This window comes from Ornithodoros turicata, chromosome 3, assembly GCF_037126465.1.
Source record: "Ornithodoros turicata isolate Travis chromosome 3, ASM3712646v1, whole genome shotgun sequence".
NCBI classification, from domain to species: domain Eukaryota; kingdom Metazoa; phylum Arthropoda; class Arachnida; order Ixodida; family Argasidae; genus Ornithodoros; species Ornithodoros turicata.
In genome coordinates this window covers 42,001,477-42,021,120 of record NC_088203.1, presented here as the reverse complement: position 1 = coordinate 42,021,120, position 19,644 = coordinate 42,001,477, and the positions used below count along the sequence as shown (strand labels likewise).

The 19,644-nt window shown below is 46.8% G+C and overlaps 1 protein-coding gene across 1 annotated transcript in view; it reads right to left on the bottom strand.

Moving 5' to 3' along the window:
• Window positions 1–2,669: 2,669 nt before the first annotated feature.
• Window positions 2,670–19,644, bottom strand: part of LOC135389379 (uncharacterized) — a 179,453-nt gene continuing 162,478 nt past the window's right edge. Inside the window, exons 5-6 of the mRNA XM_064619435.1 lie at window positions 3,181–3,451; window positions 2,670–3,117 (exon numbers count right to left, since the gene is read on the bottom strand). Coding sequence (XP_064475505.1) covers window positions 3,054–3,117; window positions 3,181–3,451 — 335 coding nt within the window. The 3' untranslated portion in view covers window positions 2,670–3,053. The remainder of the gene's footprint in view (window positions 3,118–3,180; window positions 3,452–19,644) is intronic.

Here is a 19,644-nt window from a genome sequence, read left to right as displayed (position 1 = left end):
TAATAACGGTTTTCGGTTCGGGTTCAGGTTCGCTTCGACTCTCTGCATAGCGATGCAGTTGCAATTGCACCAAGTGCTACCCAGGGGTGCTCACGGCAACGTTTGTCCATCTTCTCTTGGACTGAACGGAATGTGGTGTACTTACACTTGGTACATGTGCCAGCATACCATGCAAGTGGTACATATTTATTAAGGAGTACGAATACGAACAAAAATACGAATAGAAAAGGCGGAATTTTATTGTTGCAGAGGCACACTTTGTTGGTGTAGCACGCACTCTTTATCGCACACAGTACAGGACACTATCTATTTACAAAACACTCGAAGATAAACACTGCTCTTGTTATGTAACACAGTGTGCTGTTTTGCAGATCTGTCCCCAGCCTGCAGAGGATATCCAGGGTTAGGACAATCCTCGAATCATGGTACACAGAAGGTGACATGTCACAAGCAAATATATAAACTGATAAAATATATGTTACAGGAAACTGCGGGACCAAACAGCTCCACCTCTCCTCCTAGCATGCCATGCGCCATGCCTCGGGAGCACATAGACGCTGTTCACCGTCCCTCGTGTTTTTGCGTTTTGCTATTTGTGCAAGTGTTCACAGTGCCTTGTCTGCTTCGTATGCGGTGTCTGTAACACCTGGAAATTTACAGAACGGTATTAGGAGGTAAGCTGTCTATTTTCGCTTGTCTTGTGTCGCGACAAATAGTTGGTGACTGAAGAACTCAACCATTACCGTGAAACGCGCGTCCGCCAAATATCCTTATCTTTTTCCCTTGTGGTGTTCCAAAAAGTTGTCACGCGAATGTAAAATGGAGAATGCAGCGTTGTACGTACATCGTTAGGAACTGTCGAAAGTAGGTTTGTTGATGATGATGATGATGATTCGGGTTTTTATGGCGCATGAGCAACTAAGGCTATAAAAAGTAGGTTTGTGGTTACAGCAACTGCTTTAGCTATCGCAAATGTCGAAGCGTGAGGGTTGTGGCTTTTGCCTCGTAGCGGAAACGAACGGCTTTCAGCAAAACATTTCTGTCGTTGCAGCTTCGGTCATGGAAGGCGACACCATTTTATGTTTAGCAAGCTACGGCGTCTCCACTAAGAAAATACTGGTTCGTGGTGACCGAATACTGACGGACGTGTTGGATTCACCGAGAGAGTCATCTTTTGCTGGGCTGGTCACGGAAGACTTGCTGGTGCAGGTAACAAGGAACATTTCTGGTGCCAATCAAGAAGTAAATGGCGTGTTTTTGTTGTTGTTGCTGCCGCTGCATCCGCACATAACGGCAAATTTCCGTTCAGGGTATTATACGCGACACAAACGCAGGGGTGTAAAGTTATGCTTCACTATATTATGGCATTAGGTGTTGCATGGCATATTGCTGTCATATCAGGGGGCACGTATAACGTGACATAGCCATGCTCAGGATTTATGCTAGATACTGATGTTTATTTTGCTTACGCATATAACAACTTTGCATGTACTACAGGTACTCGATCAAGACTTCAACAAATATGTTGACATGGATGAAGATACAGTGCTGCAACATCTGGACAGTTAGCAATTCGCAGCCTAAGAATTTCTGGACGATGTCATATACGTAATGGAGTCCACACATTTGTTTTTTTCTTAGGGGGTCGAGCGCCGCCCCCAGTATGTTAGGCGTAGAATGACCCTCCTCGATTTGGAAATTTGTGAACAATTTTTGAGAAACGTTGGCTGTTCATAAATGAAGCCTTTTGTGTAATGAGTGTAATTACGGTCGCAGGGTATTTCATACAAGTTGCCTGCTGGGGCGTAAAACGCGGGTATGAACACTGTGTCTAGGTAGCCTTCATAAAATCTGTATAAGAACCATGCATATTGTAACTGTAAAATGTCAGAACACAGCCCCCTGAAATCTGACGCGCTTACTGTCTTCTGCAAAATCTCTAATAAAATACAATAAATGTCATGTTAGCACTTTATATCGTCTCTAGTTTCCTCCAAACATAGCATATGTATTACACACACAGTAATCTCTTTTCCTTGTGTCTCAGATCCGGAACGAGTTCAAGAGACTGACTGGTGTTGATGCGGACGCTGCAGTACTGCAGGTCATACACACTTGTGCTCATAAAGTGTTGGATACTGCAAAGAAAAGGACTTTGAAGGATGAAGTCAAGAGTATGCAGGAGCACATTAAGAAACTGAAAGGGGAACAAAAATGTATGTATAATATAATGGCCCTTTACAACTTCTACAATTACAACCCCTTACAATTCTAATTGGCACAAACAAAATGTAGCAGGTCATGAGCTGTGTAGCGATTTTGTAACATGAAATGTGCCACGCCTTTGCAGCAAACTTGCTCATCTTGAACATATGATGGGGATTAATCATATCCGCTTGAACACCCCTTCTCTGAGAGCTGCAACTGCGTTGTCTGCATCATAAGCATCTGCATCGTCAAAATGATTTCTTGTTCAAACCTACCGCGGAGCTGATGTATGCTTTCGCGGACACTATTTCCTCATTTAATCAATTGAGTTATCACCTCATTTGCATTCTTTCACTTGCAGCATGCATGCACATCCCTGAGGGGTGAAGGTTCCCCTCCCAAGGGGTTACCACATACCCCTGAAGGAGTACTGCTACACCCGCAGAGTGTATTGCGCACACCCAACCTGGTGACTAAGACACCCCCTTTAGGGAGTTACTGCACCCTACTTCAGGAGAGTAATGGCATGCCATTTTTAGGGGTGTATCCGTACACCCCAAAAGGGAGTTACTGTACCCTAGGTCTAGGGAGTAATGGCACACCTTTTTTGAGGGGTGGATCTCTATACCCCAAAAGGGAGTTGTATATGTGACAAGCGTTTACTCCCCAAAAAGGTGTAAGGACAAACCCTTTTTTCTTAGAGTGTGCAGAGTAAAGTATGTTACTGTTTCTTTCCCTTGGCAAACTTATTAATACCAATAATACATTTCAAAAAGTATATATTGCTACTACATACCCCTAGCACGTTCAGTGCATGGTATCCTTTGTGGCAGTAGTAGTTGCGATCAGTAAAACGTGAATCCATGTTGGTGGGCGCTATGATTGCAACGGCTGTGCCTTCCACTGCACCTGCGTGAATAGAGGCCATACAGGTAGTAGTAAAACGTAACTCAGCGTACTTTTATAACATACGAAGACATCCAGGCAGCCCTGCAATCTCGTAGAATCCACGTTTCACGGCCAGCTTCTCCCCAGGTGTTTGCGGGAAGCGCAGGACACTTGGGGGCCAGATTTTTTATGACAGCCAGGCTGACGGCATGTATCGACTCCGAGACCGGTCCCTTGGTCGTGGCGAAGTACTCTACGTGAGCTATGTTACCAAGAAGGGCCCCAGTCGTGTAGAAGCGTAAAGGCATGAGCACCCGTTGTTCAACCGTGAGCGTTGTGGATCGCCATTGCTGCGCTGCAAGTGTTAAGAATGCGAGTTCAAATATAATACACGGGCATCTCATATCCACAGTGCAGTTTTCCGGCATTGCTCTACCAACCCCAGCGATATTTAATGAGTTGGAGACCCCGTAGAAGCAACGCTATAGCAGCACCTCCCCATCGATAAACAAAAAGCAATACATACGTCGCTTCAAGTCTTCGGTGACAGCTTCGCAGAACTCTTTAGCTTCTTCTTTGGACAGCCGGAAGTGCCTTATGAAGACATCGTTGGACAGGACAACAAACGCATCACTGTTTGAACGAAATACGCGAGTTGCTTCGTCCTCACATATGTCAACATCCTCGAAGAACGCGTAGAGTTCCGTCACGTTTTCTTCGCAGACGACGCTGACTGGGGACGAACCAGCCGCCGACTCTAAAGCGAAACGCACCGCCTCCAAAATATTGTCGCCACCGGCGCGCGTACTCGGAAGATCTCTGATTGGCTGCGCAATATATGTATAAATATTTGAATACTCATTGGTCTAAAAAACTGGCGTCAGTTTCCTTCGCGCTGATTGCGCGAGAGTCATTTGATTGAGGCGCGCGTATCCAAACGGTCGGTCGAACGGAGGAGAAAGAAAAACGACAGAGGAGACATCGCGTCTGTCCGGCCACGCGTGTTCTCTCGGACTGCAACCGTTGTGCACGCAGACGCTAGGGGTAGTTTGAGGGTTTTGAATGCTTTAGATTTAGACTGTGGCGAACTGCTAATGTGAGAACGGAATGGCACATCCACCTGATCATCACAACAGCGGGAAAACGAACATGACATGGAATCCTTGCACCTCCAAAGGACGCAGAAATCGTCAGAGAGGAAGTCTGCACTCTTTCCGACGTACTGCAGGTGAACGGTAAGACAAGTATGATTACCTTTTTGTGACCGAAGGAAGTAATGCAGGTTTATCACGTTAAGTGTATTACGCACAACACTTACGAGTCACTCGGTACGTTAGCGGCGTTTCATTGTGCAGTGCATTGCCGTAACTTGTACGTTTCTGATATGCCGCTAATCAAATTATGTGTGGTTATGCTAGTTGCCCCTCATGCACGTCGCAGCCGTTCATTCACTGTGATCTACGAACATTTGTGACAAGTGCGCTTTGGTGTTCAAATGCGAAATCAAGATCGACTGCCTATCATACCTATCATAGCAGTGATTTTCGTTCAGAGTTACGGATCATCAATAGATTTTTTTTTTTTTTTCAGTTCTCCCGCAGCCATGGACAACAACGACGCACATAGCTCAGGATTGGCTCCTGAACTGCCCTTCGATGTCGAAGCACCTAGAGCTCCAGTGAAGCATGCTACAAGACGTAAAAAGATATCTACTGTAGCTTTTTCGAGGCAGTTCCCGAGGACAAATAAACTTGATTTGTCATATACCATGGCTTTTTGATTGTCTGCTTTGGGACAGCATGATCGTTGCTCTACAGCTAGCGCCGAAGACAAACCAAACGGACGAGGCTGGGGGGTAGGGGGGACGAGAGGAGAGACGAAAAACCCGAGGAAAGAAGGGGGAGGAGGTTGAGAAAGGAGGTCGGTCTGCGCATGCGCACTGGGCCCTAGTTTTTCTCCCACCTGCACCTCGGAGACGCTGTGAGTGGCTCCTGGGGATCACGTGGTTTGGGCGCCCGCCATTTTCCCTGAACCATTGCCTAAACGGCAGCTTCCGGCGGATGGACGAACGACGCGAAGATTTCCGTCGTCTGTCACCGTCGCCCAAATGACGGTTACCGAGATGCGCAGCTGCGCTGGAGGATGGCCAAGAACGGCCTTTCACGTGCAGGCGACGACAGGGGTCACGTGCGCGCGCCGTTGCCTTGGCAACGGTGACGAGCTGCGCTAAGCGATCGTGGCCAGGCCCCCATAGCTCCCCCTCTTCGCGGCTCTAACAAAATGTTTGCACGTCATAAACACGTGGTATTACACCGTCAGGCATCATAGTTGATACCCATTGGCCGAAGGACATTGCGCGCTCCGCTATTGGTTGGCAAAGTTTCAAAAGAGCATTCTTTCGCGGGCTGCCTGTCCGGCGGGCAGTTACGAGAAGAGAAGGGAGAGAAGTGGCAGCGGACAGCGGCGTCTCGACGATGTCAGTTGACACCACCGTGTGACGGTATTGTTCAAAGAGAAGTCGCAGATTTGTTAGTGTGTCAAAGTGACTCAGCGCGTGTTGTGATGTTTCCCGACACAAGTATCCTACGTACGAACAGTCTCTCGAGTTCAGAACTGGAATGCAGTGGTGAGCTGACGCCTGAGGAACACTTGTGAGCGCCGTCGCATTTTCAAATGCAGTCACAACGGAGACAGGATTCGGTGTCCGTGCGACAAGCATTGCTCGCTTCGTTGAAACCTTCGCACTGCAACCAACGAAAGGACATGCCCAGCAATTCGGGACAAAACGTAAAGCAGGCTTCACCTGATACTGCTCCCATAGAAGCCATGTATTAGGAATAGAAAAGCGCGTGCAGCACGTTCCGTTCTTACCGCTTTGCATTCGTTCTCTAGTGGGACGTTGTCTGTGTCATAGCGAAACATATGGTGCAAGTTTCGTTAACGAATATTGGGGTCTTCGAGGTTCCATTTTGGTTCCAAATTTCTGACCTGTAAAGTAGGCTTCACCAGATGCACTGAAGCGCTGGTTGAAGCCCTCTACCTGGTGAGTTAGCGCAAATACTCCATGTACTTTGCAAGAAACGCGTGAGCAATTGAACGTTCTGTACGGCATTTCAAACACGCTACAAGACAGATAAGTTCGCATAATTTGTTGCGCATGCAACCAAGCAAAAAAATCTCTTGCTGTCACGAGACTCTTGCTTCGATGCACGGAGCTTGTGAGGAGGTCTGAGGCCAGTGGCGCGCAGGCAAGGAATATCGTGGTATGAGCGGTGGTAAACAAGAACAGATGCCAACATTAGAGCACTAAGTTGATTCCTTTCGCCTGGTAAAGCATGGATCATCTACCTACCGCCACGGGATGCGCGTATTAAAAATCAAAGAGCGCGTGTAGTGAGTTGTTTTTCTTATAGTGATGCTTCTAAATGCATATTTGCGGGTGAATATTGTCAGGTTCCTTTGGGGTCTCTCCTGCGTCGACTCCTCCTCAATGGTGCTTTCACCCCACAATTCCAGTGCATGATCAGATGCTGGAACACAAGCCTCTGCTCAACCTGCGGTGTCGTTGTGAACTCCGAGCACATTCTTATGGAACGTGCACTCTACTGCCCGCAAAGGCGGATTCTGTGTGATGAGCTTGCCCCTATCAGCAAGACACCACTGAATTTAGCTGCACTCATTGTCCCCGTGAAGATCCTGTGCTCCATCGTCGGGTTCTTCACCTGTTCATGGACTTCCTGTCGTCCACTGGATTGCTCCAGTCGCTCTAATTCTTTCTCGTATTTTCATTCATCCTCCTCATATAATGTTTCACGTGCAATGTGGTAGGGTACCGCACCGCCGCGGTGAAACACCCCATCTCATCGTCATCATTTATTGTTGTTGTTGTTGTCCCTTGAGGTTCCAAACTTTCCAGTTCGGCTTGTTGAGGGAGCTTCACTTGGGAGCCCCAATCTGGCTGGTTCCTCTGCACAATTCCGCATGAACTTCGCGTGCTCCAAATACCGCTAATAATCTTAATGCGCAAATAATGCAATATATTCAAACGATAATGGTAACATCCCAGTTACGAACATCGGATTCGAAAGTCTCGAAAGTACAGAATCTGCCATCTTTCTTCTTTATGATTCGTCCTTGAAACAGCTGATTTATGCAGCGATATTTGCGTATAGATGATTTTTTGTTCGCGCTACTTGACTACGCGTGTTGCGGATCGTTTTTTCTCACTTTGATTGGTAACATATAGGGTAAGGTGGGGCAAGATGAGACACGGGCCAAGACGCGACATTCTTTACTCGACGCCGCCTGTCTCAGAGACGCGTTGCTGCATGCTCTTGAAACTTTACTCATGTGCGGCTCTACATGTCCGGTTTATTGCACGTGAGAATTGTACGTACTGGTGTATGCGTTTAGGAGAAAAATATCGGTTACTTCTGACTGGAATGTAAAGACCCGACAAAAAGGCGCGATTTTCTGTAGTCCGTTTGTTGCAATCAGTGCGGCAGCGCTTCGCAGCCTTTTCTGTCAATGGAAGTTCACATCCCGTTTTTTTTTATTCATTCTTCTAGATATATACAAAATATGGGCACTCTTGGTTATTCACTGTTGAACAGAAAAAATAATGCGTCCGATGACATGCACGGGGCAAGACGCGACAATTTAATGTAATTTTAATTGAATGCAATTTCAATTTCATGTGATTTAAAAACTGATAAGTCAACTATTAGGTGGCTTTATGCCTGTTCCTCAGGGATTTCTTTTGTGCATATTGTGTAGTATTTTCCAGCAAATTTTCCTGTTTCCTAGGATATTTCCAGCAAAGCAGAAGCGCACACAAAAGCGAGTCACCAGCGACACGTCAGACGGGCCGTGCCCTGTTTGTAAAGAACGGTGGAGCAAAATAGCAGACTTGTGCCCGTTACCAAAAAATAGGAACTAAATACCGTTACCCGTTACTTCAGAAAAAAGTAACTAAATACGTTACTCGTTACAAACATACAAAAGTAACGAGTTCTCGTTACTCACAAGTAACGAGTTACTTTTTCGTTACCACTGCCAACAAACGTGCCGTCACTTGCCTTCAACTCATTATTAATGAGAAATTGCACTTCACAAGAAGCTGATACTCGAAATTTACATCAGTGATCTTCGTTCTCTTTCGTGTGATGACATCTGCTGCCGAAGTGGGGGTGATCGGAGGTTATGAAAACACAAGAAAAGACACCGGTTTTCGTGCCACCGATCACCAACGGATCCCAAAAACCGACGAGGGGCTGCGTCATAATTTAGGGCGCTCAGAAGCTTAGCAAAGACAAGAAAAGGCTAGAAGCCGAAACGCGTTTTTTTTTTTTTTGTAGTCATAGCACAATAGGTACCCATTCTTGGGAAGGAGTGATGGTCGGAGATTACGGAAACAAGAGAAAGGACAAGGACCTTCGTTTAGGACGATTCAGCACGTCAACAACACATCCAACGAGGGACTGCAATAATACTTTGAGTCACACGTGGTCGTGTGTCACGCAGGTCCACGCATTGCGCCACACGGAGTGCCGAAATGTGCTCCCCCGCGCTGAAGAAAAGGAACGAGTAACTCAATAACGAGTTACCAATTTTTGTAACTGATTCCGTTACTATTACCATTTTTTAAAAAGTAACTGAATCGTTACTTCGTTACCAAAAAATGTAACCGTTACCAAGTAACGAGTTACTTGTAACGAGTTAGGCACAACTCTGCAAAATAGCACCGGGTTGGGTGCGGTTTTATTGGACATGATATGTGGTTATGGTGGGCTCAGGGGGTTGTGTAGGGATCTACGGGCTTCACTTTGTCTGCATGAATTGCAAAAACTAATTTGTGTAGTTCATTACCACGGCGTGTCTCATCTTGCCCCACGCGATGCCTCGTCTTGCCCAGAGGGTTGGGGCAAGATGAGACAATCTGCGTTTTTAAATTTCTTGTTCTGTAATTATACTAGACCGGCTATATTCGTTTTCCATTTACAGGTCAGAAGTTGTAGAACCCGGAGAATGTGTCTATGGCTAGTTTTCTTGAAAAACACGAAAAATAAAACTTTCACGTTAAATTGCAAATTTCTGTCTCATTTTGCCCCATTACCCAATATATATTTCTGTGCTAGCTACCGTGGCATAGTGGTTAGAATTACTCATTTCCACGCAGAGACTGGGAGGTGACACGGGTTCGAGTCCTGGCACCGACTGTGTTGTCTGAGGTTCTCTCTGGGTTTTTGGGCAGTCTTACCAGACGAATGTCTGCACAGTTCTCGCTGAAATCTGCCGAAGACGCATACTAACCCCCTATCCTTCCTGCTGTCCTCTCTGCATCTGTCCACGTCTGTACGCCGCTCATAGCTACATTTGCTTCGCGGCGCTAACACTGAACTTAAAAAAGAGCAATTGTTTGTGTCCTTTGTCGTCCAGTGTTTATCATCGCGTCTCTCTTTGCACAGGGGGGGAATTCTCCTGCTACCCGCAAAAGAAAAGAAAGAAGCAGAGCATTTCGTACATAGAATGTGCGCAATAGACTACCCGCTGTTTGCGAACAGTCTACGTCACACTGCCAAATGTCGCGACCGTCGTTGGCAAAATAAAGCGACGTGCGTTGGCAGCTGCCGACCACATGAGTTGTTTCCGATAATGGATGCCATTGCAATAAGGAGATACCAAGGAAAACTTCATGTGCGAGGCAGAACTACCCTGACCTCACCTCACCAAAACGCGAAAACCACGACGTTAAACGACGACGACAAGCACGTGTGCTTGCTTTGCCAAAGATCCACTCTTTCCCAGTTTCATGATATCTTGGTATGACGTGCCGCTGCGGGGGGTCTATTGGTACAGCGTTTACGGAACACGGCGCTGACGTATTTCTTCATCGGAGCGGCGCTCTGCTAACTATCAGGAGGAGATCGAATAAGAAACGGGTGACCAGCTATTCTCTGAGTGTGTGTGTGCGTCCGCTCTGGTTTGTTGCTGGGCTGTCGCTCCAATGGAGAAATGCAACACCACGGTGTGCCGTGAACTGGTGTCCCAAGCAGCACATCAAGCGGAAAACCAACTAACTGTCCAGCAGCGGAGCATAATTCGTAAAAATGAACGTCAATTCCCCTTGCTGAGTATCGCACTGCAGCGCACAGTTCCAGCAATTTTCGTTTAAACATTTCCGCAAACGTCATGACGCTTTTACAGCATCCTGCTGTATGCGATGAAGAAGCTAGTGTATGCAACGTGTTGTGATCAAACCACGTTATCTTTACTTCACCAGTAAAATATCAGTCAGAAAACATATACAACGCCCTGGTAGAATTATCGCTTATCGCTACTTCAGAGACACCTAAGAGGGAAGCAACGCTGCCTCTGACGCCTCCAAATCGCACAATATCGTTTTTCTTATTTCGTTTTTTTTTTCTTATCTTCAGGTTGATGGAACCACATATCCGTAGGTTCAATGACGTACGCTGAACTGCGCGCGGAGCTCGATGCAAATCAGGCGAGGTGTCATAGTGACACCTCGAAGGACATAAGGAAGCTCAGGCAAATATTACGATGTGTGTTGAGCAACAGCCCTTGAGCCGCCGCTGCATTTCTTGTTGAAACTTTTTTGTACTTTTCTGTCTTAGTGGCCTTCTGCATACTGAAATTTCTGTGTTTTCCTACCTAATCAAACCAAAGTGCAAACTGAGGAGTCTCAATAATGCGGTGCTGACTGCTTCAGATCACTCGCACGTAAAAAAAGAAATAAAAGCGAAAAGCCATGATCGTACTCTACATCACGCTTCGGCAGGTAAGTTGCTGTTCGTGTTATGTGGAAGACATATTTCTTCAGCTGTTTGTAATCGAATTAGCCAACTTCTCCGGGTGTCAAAAACAGCACTATACGCTCTTTTTTCCTTTTGCTGACTTTACTTTTCGTTATCATTCATTCAAGCGTCAATGTAAAAAGTACCTTATTTACCGGAGTCCCCAACAGCTAGTTTTAGTGCAAAGGGATAGCGTGGTGGTTATGCGCACTGCGCGAAGCTCTCTTTTGCTGGAACATATCGCTGTAGAAGATACGCAGCTAGAGACAAGGGACGACAGACTTCACGCAAGAACTGCTTACTAACCGAATTTAATGCAACAGAAAACGAGTAAAACCCAAAGAGAAGTGACAAGTAAAGTTGTCTTCTTAGTCATTACCTTCCTGTTCGGTGGTCAATTCGGTTTTCGTTCCGGCCGGAGCACCCAGGACAACCTACTCCACCTAGAATCACAAATCAGAGAGGCTTTTGTTCGAGGGCAGTTCTGCGTATCCGTGTTTTTTGATCTCGAAAAGGCGTACGATACCACATGGCGCTTCGGGATTCTGCAAGATCTACACGCATGTGGTATCACAGGGTGCATGTACAGGTGCATCGATAATTTCCTCAGAGATAGAAAGTTTCGTGTCAGTCTGGGCTCAACTTTATCTAACGTCTTTGTACAAGAGAACGGGGTTCCACAGGGGTCTGTGCTGAGCGTTACCCTATTCGTTGTGAAAATGAACTCGATAGCCAGAGCCATCCCACCTGGCGTCCAGTACTCCCTGTACGTAGACGATGTCCAGGTTTCCTACTCGGCATCAAATCTTTCAACAGCTGAGAGGCAGGTGCAGCTCACGATCAACCGTCTATCTAAGTGGGCTGATGAAAACGGCTTCAGGTTTTCCGCGCAAAAGACAGCGTGTGTTGTCTTTACTAGGAAGCGAGGCACATTTGCTGAGCCCTCGCTGCTCCTCGGTGGCAACAGGCTACCAGTTTCTGATGAGCAAAAATTTCTGGGGGTGGTGTTTGACAAGAAGCTGTCTTTTGTGCCACACATAAACTATATAAAACAGAAGTGCCTGAAATCCTCCAACATACTCAAAGTTTTATCCCATCGATCGTGGGGAGCCGACAAAGTCACACTGTTGCGGGTCTATGACTCGGTTGTGCGATCAGTAATTGAGTACGGGAGTGTCGTGTATGGCTCGGCGCGGCCTTCGGCATTGAAGGTGTTGGACCCCATCCACCACGAAGGCATCCGACTCGCCACCGGTGCCTTCCGGACGTCCCCTGTGAAGAGTTTGTATGTTGAGGGCAATGAATGGTCGCTCGAGAGACGGAGACAATTTGAACATGTGAAGGCTGCGCTAAGGTACAGATGCCAGGGCGATGACCCAGTTGTACACTCTAGTGTGAACCCCGCTCTGGAGCGACTCTTCCTTGCAAAGCCCTCTGTTGTACCCTCGTTCCCGCTTCGTGTGGAGGCGGCGAGTTCCCGTGTGGGATTCAGCCCCTCTGGCGTTCCCTTGCAGCAGGCAGTCCTCGATGCTGCGCCTCGGCAGAGACATCTAATACAATCCAATTTAAAAATGACACAGTTTGACAAACAATCCACTGCACACACTGTCATTCTCCAGGAATTCCTGGAGATTCACCATAACTTCGGGAACCACCATGCAATCTACACTGATGGGACTAAAGTAAGCAATGGTGTGGCGGCCGTTGCCCTTGAAGGTGATTCTATTATGACGGCACGCCTGAACACGAACGCCACAGTTTTCACCGCAGAGCTTTACGCGATTCTCCTGGCTCTGCGGCACATTCAACAAAACGACCTTCAAAATTCAGTGATTTATTCCGATTCGCTAAGCTCTGTGCGTGCGCTGCTTTCATGCTATGACAGCAAGAATCACCTCGTCAAGCGAGTACGAGCGCTTGCGACCCAACTTTGTTCCCGAGGCTTTTCAATCTGTCTCTGCTGGGTCCCCAGCCACACTGGGATCCCGGGGAATGAACGAGCCGACCGTGAGGCTCGGCGAGCGTTGGCACAAGAGGAGTCAGCTCTAGGACTACCCTACCAAGACATCCTGCCAGTGTTAAAGAGAGCTGTCTGCACACAGTGGCAGCAGGAGTGGGACATGGAAGAAAATAACAAGCTACACCTCACACAGCCACACGTTTCTCCCCCGCATCGGACTGAACACATCAACAGATTATCCGAAGTTCTTTACGCGAGATTGAGGATTGGACACACATGGCTCACGCATCACCACCTACTCAGAGGTCAGGATCCGCCAGCTTGTGCGCATCTGACAGCTTGACTGTCTTGCACGTACTGGCATCCTGCCCTCACTTCGAACACCAACGCCAACAGTATTTCACCGCATTCTACAGATACCATGTCCCACTCCACCCAGCCCTTCTACTGGGTGACACCCCTCTTGTGCCGTTTGATAACGTAATCAAATTTTTGACCACGTGTGGGTTTCTTAGTCAGATGTAGATGATAAGCATTGCTCCGCTTTTATCCATTATCACCGAACTCCTCATGTAAATATCTCATTTTCACACTTGTAGATAGCTTTTAACTGCCATGCTCGCTTGCTATCGTCATCCCCCTCTCTCTTATCCTGGTCAATCAATCATCGCTCATACCTGTAGATAGGTTTTAACTACCACACTCTCTCTCACATCATCTTTCCCATAATCGTCTCCGACACACTCAGCATAGTTTTGGCGCTCTATGGCCTTTGTTGCCTTTGTGCCATTAAACACATAATCAATCAATCAATCAATCAATCAATCAATCGGTGGTCAATTGACTTGTCGCCACAAGAGATTAGCTACCTGTACGACAGGCGCTGTTAGACCACCGAAGAGGAAGATAGTGACTAAGAAGCCAGTTTTTCCTATCACTTCCGCTTGTGTTTTCCTTGTTTTCTGTTGCATGAAATTATGTCAGTTGTTACTAAGCGTGCAGTTGTTGGTTTGTCGTCCCTTGGCTCTGGCTGCGTATCTTCTGTAGATCGCTTTATGTTTTACGCGTGCACAGAACCAACAACGCTATCAGTTACATACGCAAAGGCGATACCGTACGATGCACTAAAACTATCTGATAGTGAGCTTTAGTGCATCGTACGGTACCTCCTTTGCGCACGTAAAGGATAGCGTTGCTGGTTCTGCGCATGAGGAAAACAGAGCTTCGCGCATTAGAGAGCTGCGCAGGACCACCACACTATCCCTTAGGTATGCAAAGGCAATAGCGTACGATGCACTAAAACGCGTGTTATCGTGTGTTTTAGTACACTGGAAGAATTCTCGCTAAACCTCGCTAATAGCGAGTTTTAGTACATCGGAATAACTCTACGAAAACGATACGATAAATAAATTCTCATATCCAAGCTTAGCAGTGTGATGCCACCCGCTTCAAAGAAACAGGGCCATTGGCTTATCATGCAATATGCTCGGAAGTTCCAGCCGCTCTTTGTACAGAGCTTAAAATAAACCTTTACATGGTATGATCACGATGCTGATAAACAGACCGCAGGCGTTGTACAGCAGGTGCTCACATAGCTTCCATTGCTTGATACCCGTGTGCTTTAACTGTGGTTCGATCAATCTGAAGATAAAAAGAGAAGATATTCTGCGCTTTGGGTGTCTCAGAGGCAGCGTTGCTTCCCTCTTACATCTCTCTGAAGCACCGATAAGCGATAAATGTACGAGGGCGTTGTATGTTTTCTCACTGATATTTTACTGGTGAACCAAAGGTGACACGGTTCTATCGCAACACGTTGTATACGCTCTTGGAGTTTCTTGATCACACACAGCAGGGTGCTGTAAAAGCCCGTGATGTCACCTCTATGTAGATAAATGTTTCGACGAATTGCTAGAACTGTTTGGAATTGCTTGAACTGTGCGCTGCACTACGATGACCTCATACTCAACAAAGTGAATTGTGCTTCACTTTTACGGATTCTGATCCGGTGCTGGACAGCTGGTCTTCCGCTTGTGCCAATTCTGCTTCCGCATACTATGTCTGAAAAGCTTTGCTCCTTCCGTTTCTTTTCTTTGTCGTGCAGCAGCAGAATGTCTGGCTTGTAAAAAATTAGACGGGAGAATGTACAATGGATGACAAATGACAGAAATAGATGTTACCATGACACATGTTACCAACCAAACAGAGGAAAAACGATCCGAAACGCGCGTAGCCAAGTAGCGCAAACATAAAGACATTCATACGCAAATATGGCTCCTTGAAGGACTAATCATAGAGAACATTAAAGGAGGCGAGGATGAGTGTGTACGTTCGGGACTTTGAAAACAGATATTCGTTGCAGGGGGGGGGGGATTTATTGGCAGAAAAAAAAAAAAAAAGAAAGGGGATGTTACCATCGCCCTCTGAATATCACCATCTTCTCACCTGATTTTCATTGTTCTTTTCACAGCTATTCAGGACTTCGGGTTGTAGGAGCATTGGATCTGTTCCTTATTTCGAATCCATGCAAGCGGAATGTTGAGCACGCGAAGTATATGCGGAAGTATGCAGAGAAAATCCCCCCCCCCCCCACACACACACATTGGGGCTCCCAAGTGAAGCTCCCTCAACAAACCGAGCGGAACAGTTTGGAACCTCAAAGGACAACACCAACAATAGATGATGACGATGAGATGGGGTGTTTCACCGCGGTGGTTTAGTACCCTAACCCATTGCACGTGGAACATTATATGAAGCTGATGAAGGAAGGATGAAAATACGAGAAAGAATGAGAGCGTCCATTCAATGGAAGACGGGAAGTCCATGACCATGTGAAGAACCCGAGATGGATGGAGCACACGATCTTCATGGGGACAATGAATGCAGCTAAATTGAGTGGTCTCTTGTTGATAGGGGCTACCTCATCACACAGTATGTTCTTTGCGGGAAGTAGAGTGCACATTCCATAAGAATGTGCTGAGAGTTCACAACGACACCGCACGTTAAGCAGAGGCTTGTGTGCCAGCACTTGATCATGCACTTGAATTGTGGGGTGAAAGCCACATTGAGAAGGAGTCGACGCTGGAGAGACCCCAAAAGAACCTGACCATATTCACCCACAAATATGCATTTACAAGCATCACCATAACAAAAACAACACTACACGCGCTCTTTGATTTTCAATACGCGCATCCCGCGGCGGTAGGTAGATGATGCCTGCTTATTACCATGCGAAAGGAATCAACTTGTTGTTGTTGGTTGGTTAAATAACAAGGGTAGGTTGAATTCGCGCAAGCGAATTCTGCTACCCCACAACAAAAGAAACGGTACGATCGCACCACAGAAGGTGCGAGCGCACCGCAAAAGTTGCTCTAATATCAGCCTCTGTGCTTGTTTACCACCGCTCATACCAGGATATTCTTTGCCTGCGCGCGCCACTGGCCTAAGACCTCCTCACAAGCTCCGTGCATCGAAGCAAGAGCCTCGTGACAGCAAGAGATTTTTTTGCGTCTTGTTTGCATGCGCAACAAATTATGCGAACTTATCAGAGTGTTTGAGATGCCGTACAGAGCATTCAATTGCTCACGCGTTTCTTGCAAAGTACATGGAGTATTTGCGCTAACTCACCAGGTAGAGGGCTTCAACCAGCGCTTCAGTGCATCTGGTGAAGCCTACTTTACAGGTCAGAAATTTGGAACCAAAATGGAACCTCGAAGACCCCAATATTCGTTAACGAAACTTGCACCATATGTTTCGCTATGACACAGAGAACGTCCCACTAGAGAACGAATGCAAAGCGGTAACAAAGGAACGTGCTACACGCGCTTTTCTATTCCTAATACATGGCTTCTATGGGAGTAGTATCAGGTGAAGCCTGCTTTACGTTTTGTCCCGAATTGCTGGGCATGAGATGCTCACCGTGAAATTGCATGCACTCGTGTGAGCGTCGCTCACTTCTGGGAGTAGAGTGTGTGTGTATTTTTCGAGTTCGAACTTGGTCAACGAACGCAACGATTTGGACCAGACTCTGTACGCACGGTGAATATTTGTGTCAGACTATTGAATCAGTACGATGTTTCAAATAAATGTGTATTGTGTCAAAAATTTGCCTAGTTGTTCTGGAATACGGAATAACGAGCGTCGGGCATGAAAACCAGTAAAAGTAAAAGCCGATGGTAGCCAGCGGTAGCCAGTACCGGGCTGAAAAGCGAGCCAAACTGAGAGACTCCTGATTGGCCGAATGGTAGGCATCATAGTTCATTTTCATTGGTTGCATGTCCAGTGTTGCCTGAATTATCTCAAACTATGGGCTCTATGGGGAGCTGTGGGAGCCTGATCGTGGCCAAGAACGCGCCCCTGTATAGCGGAAATTCCGACACAGAAGAATACGACGACGAGTGCGATAACGACGCCGCAGAGGCTAGTGCAGTCGCCACGCCGCCTCCTTCGAAAAATTCGAAGAAGAGAAAGCCAAAGTGGTCCCGATCACCGTGGGTACCTCCTGACCTGCCTGCATATGAAGAATCTTCGGACGAGAATACAGAAGTACAGTCACCGTTCACTTATTTTGAGCCGCTACATACCAAGGAGCATATTTTTGGAGTTAGCTGAGAAGACGAATATGTACGGCATGTACAGAGAAGGCGTAGAACTGAAAACAACGGCAGAGGAGATCATGAAACTGACAGCACTACACATTATAATGGGCGTTGTTCAGTTTCCAAGGCTGCGGCTCTACTGGAATCCTGCCACGTCGTCCCAACTGGTATCCGACATCCAAATGTCAAGGAATCGTTTTGAGAAACTTCGATCGAACCTGCACATTGCTGATGTCAATGGCGAGCACGACGACAGAGACAGACTGTGGAAAGTTCGTCCAATACTTCAGTCGTTCTGTACCCGTTGCCTTGAGCTGAAAGTAGAGCAGGACGTGTGCATCGATGAAGAAATGGTACCCTTCAAGGGGAACCTCTCCATAAAGCAATATATGCCAGGAAAACCAAAGCCCTGGGGCATAAAGGTATTCATGCTGTGTGGAAGCAGTGGAAAGATATACGATTTCCTCGTGTACCAGGGATCCACAACCGAGGCATCTTCACACCTCGTCGAAGCTATTGGCACTACAGGAGGGACTGCTATGCACCAGGCACAAAGAATAGAGTCTAATGTGGACCACAGACTCTTCTTTGATAACTATTTCACGTCCATCCCTATCCTCGAAGCTCTCTTGGACAGAGGAATTCGCGCTGCTGGAACAGTACGCGTAAACCGTCTCCGGGGATGTCCCTTGGGAAGGATGCACAGGGAAGGAGAGCAATAGATTTTGTACAGTCGGAAGGCCGTGTTGTCATGACAAGGTGGCTGGATAACCGTCCTGTTACGATGGCTTCGAATTTCCTAGCAGATGAGCCACAGGACGTAGTACGCCGGTGGAACAAAAAGGAAAAAGCCTACACTGAGATACAGAGGCCAGCAGTCATTGGTCAGTATAACCTGTCAATGGGTGGTGTTGACAAAGCAGACTTTCTTGTCGAATTGTATCGTACATTTATCATGTCGAGGAAATGGACGCTGCGCATGATCTTTCACTTCATGAACTTGCCATCAACAGTTGGATGGAGTATCGACGTGACGCAACGAAACTTGGTGTGCTAGTCTCAAAGCAATTTGACCACCTTTCATTCACCCTTGCTCACATCGACCAGAATTTTACAAGAAAAAGGGGGAGGCCGTCATCGTCACCTGTCCCTTCGCCTTTGGCAAGCCGAAATCCTCGTGTCGCTGCACACTGTGATGATGTCATTGGCAGATTTGACGCAGTCGGGCACTGGCCTGAACACGACGGTGGCCGAGAACAACGGTGCAAGGAATTTAGTTGTGTTGGACGATCCCGGTTCAAGTGCTCGAAGTGCAAAGTGCACCTCTGCTTGAGCAAGACAAAAACTGTTTTGTCAAGTACCACAGGAACTAACCTGGAGTTGATGCAAAATTTACCACTAACACCTGATGGTGGCAATTGACACCAGCAAAATGAAACACGTACTGCTCACCTGCTTGATTTCTGCATGATACTGATGTTCTTACATGGTAGTAATCGCAATTCAGGCAATGAAAAAATATATGACCATTAGAGAAAAATCACGGCTGAAAGGGTTAAAGTTCGATTTACTACTGCAAATGTTTGCCAAGTGGGTAGCCACACGTTGCCGCGTACTTGCGAAGAACGGGCACTTTGGCCACCGGAACACATTGCGAGCGAGGCGCAGCCATTTTGTTTACGGCTTGAGAGGCTGAGATGAGCAGAAGAATGAATGATCGAAACAACTTTACAAAGGCTCAAGGCAGAACAGCTTTTTATCGTTTTGTAATGTGTTTTTATCTGTTCTTTTATTTTTAGTTGAATGATACGGTAGCTTCTCAACCGTGCAAATAACAAAGTCGTAACCAATTCCGGCCAAGTCAAGCCAAGCCACTTCTCTCTGCGTCTCCCTGCGTGAGTTTTCTCGCGCAAGGTGCGTCGTTGCGTCTGATGCCTCAAGCGGTTACTTCTTGGCTCTTGGTGCTGATTGTTTGTCTCCAGTGGTCTGATTGTCAACGTGGTCATGATTTAGAGCGTCGCAGAAGAAGCGAAGTCTCGCTCGCCGTTATTCCAGGTAAAAATACCTTCTTGCTTTCCATATGGTTTCGCTTTCTGTTACAGTGCATATGCAGGCTGCCAAACAGTCCAAAATGTCTCAGCGCAGTTGTTTAACAGTGATTTCCGGGTGTCTTTAA